Below are 9,656 nucleotides of genomic sequence, written 5' to 3'. Positions count from 1 at the left end.
GGTGCGACACGGATTCTCTTTTTTTCTGTCGATCGTTAAGTTGTGTTGTTTTCGGCAGAATTATCTGAGTTTTTTCACTTTTCAAAAAAAAAAGAACAAAAACAATTAAAATTAAAAAAAAAAAAAAACGAATGAGAATATTAAATAATTCCGTCTTGCTCCAGAGCGTTAGAGTATTCACAAAATGCTTGACAGAAAGTGTTTCCACACCTTGTTCCACACCCGAGATATTGCCATCGTATTGTACACAGAGAGCAATCCTCGAGTGCGGCAGAGGTTTGAGCGAAATTGGGAGCTTTTGATAAGCAAACCAGCAAATTATGTAGAATGTATTTAGGCGTGACTGGGATTTAAGCATACAGCGACTCAGCGCTCTGTGCGTCTTCACTACGACAAACGCAAAGCAACTCACTGTTATTAGACTTTCATCAGAAATTTGTATGCTCAGAAAACGGTTAGAGAATGAGGAAGAAAATAAATAAGTGTGACGCGGCAAAAGATAGACTGGGTTAAGGTTTCCGATCGGATACATCGAACCCCGATGGTTTGATACCAACTGCCCAGTTAACTGAATCCGAATTCTGAAACAAAATTCAATTCGAATCGTTTACGTATTCCGTTTCAAACGCAACAACCGATGCCGTGTACGTATCGGTTGTTGCGTTTGAAACGGCATACGAAAACGATTCGAATTGAATTCCGTTTCAGAATTCCGATTGCGTTGACTGGGTGTTGTCAAATGAACGGGGTCACTATAGAGTTATCTACGTGCGCATGTATTGCGTGTACGTACACGAAGGATTTCTAGGTTAAAATTTGTACCCGCCAGCAAAAACAAATGGTAAGCTAGTGTGCGTGACATCGGGCTTAGATAGCTCTATTTAGTTTGACACCCCTTTTACACGGAGTTTACACACACAGAGCTCAAGCAACAGCACACCCTCAGCGTGATGGAGCTTTCAAAGCGGGTTCAAACGTTGGAGTTGCACCAGTCCAGTCACATCCAGGAGGTGAGTTTCCGTGTCGACGACGTCCACCGGCAGTTGCGGAGGGATGAGGTCGTCATCATGAAGGTGCCGTTCAAAGAAAACGAGGATCTCCGCAAGCATTTCCTGGCCATACTGATGACGCTCCAACTCCCCCCGGAGCATTTTGCCAACGTTTTGCTGAGGCGAATTTCGAGACCGAATTCTCAAGGTGCATCATCAAGGAGTATCTCAACGCCACCGATTGTGGTGGCCTTCGAGAGCAGATTCAAACGAAACGAGTTCATGAAGGCGTACTTCCAGAAGGCAAACCTTTCACTCAAGGATTTAGGGTTTCCTTCAGATGGCAGGATCTACATCAACGAGAATTTGTCAGCGCAGAACTACTCGGCCTTCCAGCAAGCCATGGGCTGGAAACGGGAAAAGAAGATCCATTCAGTGAAGGTGTCTGACGGAATGGTGTTCGTTACCACTTCAAAGGAAGCCAAGCCCATCAGGATCTTTCAACACACGAGTCTTTGGAACAAGGATGAGTTTCCACAGCCTCCTCAGCTGACACCAAAGCCGACGGTTGCAGAGTAACTTGATGCTGAGCGCAGATTCATCGAAGCTTCATCTTGGAGAATCGTTCTATGCTGCTTAGGAATAAGTAGCTTTCTTTTTTCTATTACTATTTTTATAAACCTTTCCACCTTTCTTTACTAACTTCTTTGACACAATCTTGTTATTTTCTTTTGCTATTTATATTCTAACATTCTGTTTACAAACCCAACTGATTTCTAGATCTTAAGTATTTTTATTGATTCTCAGTTTAGAAAACTGGTTTTGAACTCTAAATGGAAAAGATTGTTTGGAATGTATTTGATGTTATATAAGTGCTTTTAGTGCGTAGTAGTAGTAGAAGTAGTGCGTTTTTTTTATTGTTGTTAATATTTGTATTTGTTCTCAGCTGTTGCTTGATTCACTTTTTGTTTATTAATGGCAAACGTTACACATGATGTACATGAACTGCGTTTCGACCCCTGTCACACATTTCTTAAAAACTCAATAACGCAAGTAAGAGGATTCAAATTGGCTCATCTCAATACTTGCTCGTTAGTTTGTCATCTCGATCAAGTCAAACAAATATTTTCACAAACTGGTTTTGATTGCGTCGGATTTTCAGAAACATGGTTAAATGATTCATTGACTAATTCTTTAATAAAATTTGACGATTATAGAATTTTAAGACATGATCGTACTTCCAGGGGTGGTGGAGTTGCTTTGTATGTGCGTCCATATTTTAAACCAAAAATCATAAAAAGTTCAAATCCTGGTTCTACTGAGTATTTGTTCTGTGAACTTACTTTAAAGAATACTACATTGCTCGTTGGAGTTGTTTACAAACCTCCGCAAATAACTGACGTTTCATCATTTGAAGAAGATTTAGCTCAATTACGTTCAATCTATAATAACATTGTGTTGATGGGGATTTCAATGTGAATATTCTTTCACAAAATTCTCTTTCAGACCGATTTTCAAACATACTGAACAATTTTTCACTTTCCATAGTCAATACCGTGAATCCTACCCACTTTTTCAATACCGGTGCCTCTTTACTTGATTATTTTATAATTTCAGATAATATTACCAATGTCTTTTCTCTCAAAAATCAGTTCCATCAATTTCCCACCATGATATCATTTTTACAGTCTTAGATATTCCAGTTCAAGCAGCTTTCGATAAAATGATTTCTTTCAGGGATTTTAAACATTTAAACCCACAAACAGTTATAGACGACTTCCCAACATTCAATTTTGATGAACTCAACAACATTGAGGATTGTGAAATTTTAGTAGCTCATTTTAATTCCAAATTACTGAATTTAATTGATAAACATGCTCCCATTAAAACGAAACGCATCCGTTCAAATGATTGTCCTTGGTATAGTCATGAAGCTTACAACGCATGTGTTGATCGTGATCTTGCATACAGGAATTGGAAACATAACAGGACAGTTGAAAATAAAATTATTTTCAGACGTTTTCGTAACAGAGCCAACCAGTTAATCAGAGATGCCAAAGTTAGTCATTCAGCAAAAATGTTTGACCCTTCCCTGTCAGCAAAAGCACTTTGGAACAATTTTAAAAACTTGGCTACAAAGAGGAAATCAGCCCTTTAGACGATCAGTTCAATTCAGATTTAGTTAATAATATTTTTATTGATAAAGTCAACAGCTACCCATCTGAAATCTACAAGCAGCTCTTGCAAACTCACCCATTTATGATGACGATGATGATAAATTTAAGTTTAGAGCAGTTTCAGCCGATGAAGTTCATAAAGCCATATTAAAAATAAAATCTGATGCAATAGGTTATGATGGCATCCCACTTAAATTTGTTAAAATGTTCATTAATATATTACTGCCTTATGTTACGTTAATCTTCAACAAAATCATTGTTACAAGTTCTTTTCCTTTAGTTTTCAAATTATCTATAGTTAGACCTTTAGCCAAAGTTAAATTTCCAGCAACACCGAATGATCTCAGACCAATTTCCATTTTACCAACATTATCGAAGGCATGTGAGAATCTTTTAAGGATCAAATAGTACAATATTTAACATTCAAAAGCTTATAACCCCTTTTCAATCTGGTTTCCGGGAACATCACAGTACATCTTCAACCGTTATTAAAGTTTGTCAGGACATAAATAAAGCTTTAGACAGTAACATGGCAACAATACTTGTCCTCATAGATTTCACGAAAGCTTTTGATCTGATTGACCATAACATTTTTGTAGCTAAACTGGAAAAGCAATATAATTTCTCAGCAGAAGCTTGTAATTTGTTTAAGAGTTATTTAGGAGGAAGACATCAACTGGTTGAAATCAATGGAAGTCGATCACAATTTAGACAAAACGAACGAGGGGTTCCACAAGGATCCGTTGGAGGTCCCTTAGCCTTTACAATGTCAATTAATGATCTCCCAAGACATGTTCGTTATTGTAGTATACAATCTTTTGCCGATGACACCCAAGTTTATTTATCTTGTCCTATTTCAGAACTTCCTCACTATATTTCTTTGCTAAACGCTGATCTTTTATCCATTTTAAATTTTTGTCGCAATAATGGTCTAGTACTTAACGCATCTAAAACAAAAGCCATAATTTTTACTCGTCCTAATTCTGATCTACCTGTATTACCGCCCATTACAATAGACAACGATATAATTGAAATAGTTGATAAAGTAAACAATCTTGGAATAGTTATGAACAAACACCTAACCTGGAACGATCATGTATCTTTTATTATTAGGAAGGTTTATACAACTTTACGAATTTTAAACCAACATAGAAACACTTTATCAATTGATACTAAAACAAAACTAGTAAAAACTCTTCTTTTACCTCACTTTATTTACGGTAATGTAATTTTCTCTCATTTGTCAGCAGAAACTGAACGTCATTTAAAAGTTTGTTTCAATAGTTGTATTAGATTCATTTACAATTTACGTAGATATGACCATGTTTCTCAATATCAGTCGTCAATTCTTGGCATACCTTTACAAAAATATTTTCATTTGCAGCTTCTTGTTTTTTTGTTTAAACTTATTAAATTCAAAGAGCCAACTTATCTATATGAAGAACTTTCCTTTAGTAGATCACAACGTACACATAACATTCTAATTCCAACTCATCATACTAATTATCTGGGGAATTCATTCGTAGTCCGTGGCGCACGCCTGTGGAACGCTTTGCCTCATCGTCTGAAAAATCTTACTTCTATTAGTGATTTCAAGCAACAGTGTAGGGAATATTTAAGGAACACTTGATAGAAACAGTTTCTTGACCAGTTTATTTTCTCACCTAAATTCTTCTTGTTGAAGTCATTTTCATTTGTTTTTAGGTTAAGTTATTTCTCTTTGTTTATACAATGATCATTTCATGTACTCTAACCTAATTTTTAGTTAGTTTTAAGTTTTTTTTTGTTTGTAGTTTTATCATATTCGAACTAAATGATGTCTCTGTATACGATAAAAGGCTTGCCCTTATGTATATTTTTGAAATAAAAATACAAATACAAATACAAATACACTACCAAACCCCCGGAGGCATCGTTACTCGCGTCTGCATGTGAAGCTCACCTTGACAACTTGTCGGCTAGGCGTCGGAAATCAATCGTCCATGATTTTTAGCAGATTTTTCCTACGCGATTCCAATTCCAATGCAGAGCGGATTCTGCATTCGAATGGGCGAATCCAAATTCGTTAATTAAACCTACAGACAGCTATCAAAAGCTTTGAACCGCGTGTTCGGAAATTGTCGAACAATGGTGTTGAAACGTCAACATCAGTTTGGTAACTGATTTTGACGGTTGATTGCCTGTAAACTCGAATACGTTCAAATTAGCGAGCATTTGAAATAGTAAACAATGAATCCGCTCTGTATTACTAGAAATGCTTGGATTACGAAAGCTGATCTTTAATTAGAAAAAAGAAGAAAATCGTAGGAAGGAAATCAATAATAAGAGTCCATTTAACACCGTTTGTCCCCCCGAATTAAACATGACTCCGCTCCGTAGTTTTTGGATACGCCCCACGCAAAACATGCAAAAAAAACATCGCACAACATTCCTCCGGTCTGACAGCTGTGTGCTGACAACAACGCAAACTGTCAGTCATTCTCGTCGTCATCTTTTCCTCGGTCGGTTCGGTTCGGTTCGACGGATCTCCAGAGCTCGCAGAACTAAACGAGAAAAAATAACGAAACGAAACCTAAATTCCGCAAGGACGTGGAAATTTGCACGGCCCGTGTGATCGATCCCATCCGTACAAGAAGCTAATTCGCGCGAGTGCCATCGGGAAAGGAGAAAATTAAGTTGAAAAAATCGCTCTTCGGTGGGGGGCCACAAAATTGCACCTGTGTCATTGCCTGTGTGTAGAGTGCGTGGAGGAAAAACTGGTCCTTGGGGGTTGTGCTAAAGTTGCAACAGCATCAAGGGGGTAGGAGGTGGTGGCAAGGTGCTCTGTTCGCACTGGTGGGTCAAGGAGACTTGCTAGCTGCTGCTGCTGCTGCTGCTGTTTTGTGTGTGCAATTCCGTAATTATTACAAGCAGGTTTCGTTTCCTTTGGAGGATTCCAGGGGGGAAGGTTATTGGACCTGGTCCAAGTGCGAGCGATTGGCCAACAATTGTGCAATATTGATTCCAAGGTTGGAGAAAAGGAAGAAGCAAGCAGCGCCACGCAGTTTATTGATTTAAGAGGACGGAACATGAAGCCCTGGAAGCGCTGCCCCACAAAGGACACGACATCATACGACGTGTAACGAAGACACACATACACAACACACATCTCCCGCCACCCGTCGTCGCACGCCACCGACCCCACAAGCGCGCTGAAGGCTGCTGGTGTGGTGTGTCTCCGATGGCACAACCGAGCAATAACAAGATTACATAATTTTTTGTTGATGTTTTTTTTCTGCTGGAGCTCGATCGCGCGCGCAGTTCTTCGACTTTCAGTACCTAGCAGAAACAGAACAAGAGTTTCGATTTGTGGCGTTGAGTAGCGGTAGAGGAGGTGTGGATTAATTGCGCTAGGTCGAGGAAGGAGAAGGGAACGCAAGGCAAGGGACAGAATGGCACGCGCGGGAAGCAACAAATGTCCCCACCTTGAGAACGTCGTCCAGCTGTCGCTGCTGGAGCTGTGCAAGTTGAAGAAGGTAAGGTTCGCAAGTACATTTTGAGATAACTAGGTTTTTTACACTGGTTGGGTCAAATTTGCAACAAATATTGGATTTCGATTGGAGAATCATGACACGATTAAATTGGTCTGTTTTACTTTTGCCTTGTTTATTAAGATTTTTGTACTATTAGAAAAAAAATCTAATTATTTAAAATAAATAATTTTCACTGGTAAAAAGAGAGGATGTTCCCTTCAATTTGTAATCGAGCTGTCGTGGTAATCGGTCGCATTTTTAATTAAGTCCGTGTCGTTCCGCGCGCTTTTTGAAGTGTAAGCATAAACCGCGAATTCATTCATTTTTTTTTGTGTCGACTTAACCCTCTCAACTCGCGAAACATGCCTTGCCATATCAATAACTGCCAAATCACCGACGCATCGCACTTGATGCAGTGTTCCGGTTCGTGTGGCAGAAGTTACCATGCTGCGTGCGCTGGGACACAGAGGAACTACGAGAACGAAATAACTAATTATATGATCCCGCTGTGCCGAGACTGCCAGGAGTTATTTCGGTTGAAGTCACAACTCGCGCCGTTCTCCTGCAACAGCAAAAGCTGACTTGCGATATAAAAGCTCTGATTGATGCTAACTTTAAGGCTTGCAATGCCTTCAAGCAAATGGACAACAAAATCGAAGTTGTTCAAGATGAATATGAGGGCATTGCCACCCTCCTTGGCGAAATGCAGCAGCAACTCAACAGACTGGATAAAAAAATCGATGACTCTACATTAAACGTATGCAAAAAAGTTTCGTCAATTTTAGATGACGTAGCACCAGCGGACAACGCCAGTACGTTGGTCAAAATCGACGCACTGACCTCCGTCACTCAGCAAATTGGTGAGAGTCAGAGCATTATCGGTGAAAGACTTAAGAATATCAACACGGAGTTGATTTTTTTGTCTGGGCGTGACCCTGGTCCTGCTGTCAATGAAATCCTCGAGGAGATTAAGGCAATCTCAGCCAATCTCCCGGCTGGTACTGAGCAAACCGAGGCTCATCACGAAACTCTCGCTGATGAGTTAGCATCTAGCTCAGCTTCAGGTAGTCCCAATCTTAAAGACAATTCTGGATGGCGCACACTCGGCAATAAACGGCTATGGAAAGCTGACTGGACTGACTACGATATCCGAACAGCACGCCGAAAGGAGCAATCTAAATTGAGACGTAAAGCCAATCAGCGAAAACGGCGTCGGCAACATAGGCGCTCCAGCTACACCGGGACAGACGACCTCGATGATTACGAGCTCGATTACAGCTTCTTTGACAACAATTTCCACTTAGAACAACGTAACGACCGGCTTCACCGCCTGTGCCACAATCAGCTTGCACAACACTTAGTAAAACAACCAGTCAACTTATTACAAAATCCACAACATTCACAATCCCAGCAACAACAACATAATCAACAACAACAATCCCAGCAGCAACAACACCAACAGCATATCCAGCTCCAACAACAACAATCCCAGCAACGTCAACACCAACCCCAGCAGCATCAACATCAATCCCAACAACAGCAACAACTTCATCAACTCCAGCAACCCTATCAAGACCAACAACAGCAGCAGCAACATCAACAACTTCAGCAACCATCTCTACAGCAACACCAACAACAAACATTTCAACACCTACAGCAGCCGCAACAAGCCCACCCCCTCCAGCAACAACAGCAACAGCAACATCAACAACAACAACCACAACCCCATCAACAACATCATCAAAATCTACAGCAACAACTACAAGCCCAGTCCCACCAACAACAGCAACCTCAATTTCACCAGCAACACCCACCGGCACAACAGCAACCACAACTTCATCAACAGCAACAGCCCACCCAAGCTCAGCTAATACATAGAAGCGCACAGGTATACAGTGAAACACCTAGCTGGATGTTCCGACCAGCGCAACGTAGCTCTTTTTCGGAAACAGGAAATTTTATGAACTAATGACGCCTTCATGTGAAGCTAGCGATAATTTAATTTTGACAAGTCCAACCACTGCGTCTAATAATTTAATTGAAATTTTGACTTACTGTCAAAACTTCAATAGAATGAAAAGTGCCGCAAAAATCGACACTATTAATCAAGCTATCAGCGGATGCCTTTATACTGCTATTCTTGGCACGGAGACCAGTTGGGACGCTAGTATTTTAAGCGAAGAGGTTTTCTCTAGCAACTTTAATGTATTCAGGAATGATAGAAATCTGTTATCATCCGGGAAAAAGTCGGGAGGCGGCGTTTTAGTCGCCATTAAAACCAATTTTGACTCAGAAAAACTTGATTCTGACGTTTTTGCACATTTTGAACACGTATGGGTCAAAGCTCAGATTGCAAAAGAGACTCACATCTTTGCATCTGTGTATTTTCCCCCGTTATCGCCACTCAGCTCATATGAAGATTTCTTCAAGAACGCTGAAAAATTATCTCCAGTCTAGATCCCGAATCCAAAATACATTTGTATGGCGATTTCAATCTCGGTGCTGTCGACTTCATGGTTGACGCAGAAAACGAGTCTATTCTTATTCCCATCTTAGGGGAAAGTGATAGATTACAAGTAATTTTTGACAAAATGTACTCTCTCGGCCTAAATCAAATTAATCATGTTAAAAATCAAAATAATCGCTTTCTTGATCTTCTTTTTACTAATATGACTGAAGACTTCTGTGTGACTGAAGCAAATAATCCACTTTGGAAAAATGAAGCTCATCACACAGCAATTGAATTTTCACTTTTCGTGCATAAGGCTAATAACAGACCAGATGGTTCAGATTACGAAGAAATTCCTGATTACAATAATGCCAATTATCCCTTAATCAAACGTAGACTATTAGAAGTTGATTGGAAAGCATTACTAGAGAAAGAAGCGAACATCGAGCTAGCAGTTAACACTTTCTATAGCATTATATACGACATCCTCGATGAAAGCGTCCCAATACGAAGAAAAAGACGCACAATT

At 39.8% G+C, this 9,656-nt stretch overlaps 1 protein-coding gene across 1 annotated transcript in view; it reads left to right on the top strand.

Moving 5' to 3' along the window:
* Positions 1 to 5,632: 5,632 nt before the first annotated feature.
* LOC6050403 (ubiquitin carboxyl-terminal hydrolase 20) overlaps positions 5,633 to 9,656 on the top strand; it is a 45,634-nt gene continuing 41,610 nt past the window's right edge. Inside the window, exon 1 of the mRNA XM_038261966.1 lies at positions 5,633 to 6,681. Within this exon, the coding sequence (XP_038117894.1) occupies positions 6,598 to 6,681 (84 nt within the window). The 5' untranslated portion in view covers positions 5,633 to 6,597. The remainder of the gene's footprint in view (positions 6,682 to 9,656) is intronic.

Source organism: Culex quinquefasciatus, chromosome 3 (genome assembly GCF_015732765.1).
Source record: "Culex quinquefasciatus strain JHB chromosome 3, VPISU_Cqui_1.0_pri_paternal, whole genome shotgun sequence".
Lineage (NCBI taxonomy): Eukaryota > Metazoa > Arthropoda > Insecta > Diptera > Culicidae > Culex > Culex quinquefasciatus.
This window is presented reverse-complemented; position numbering and strand designations above follow the sequence as displayed.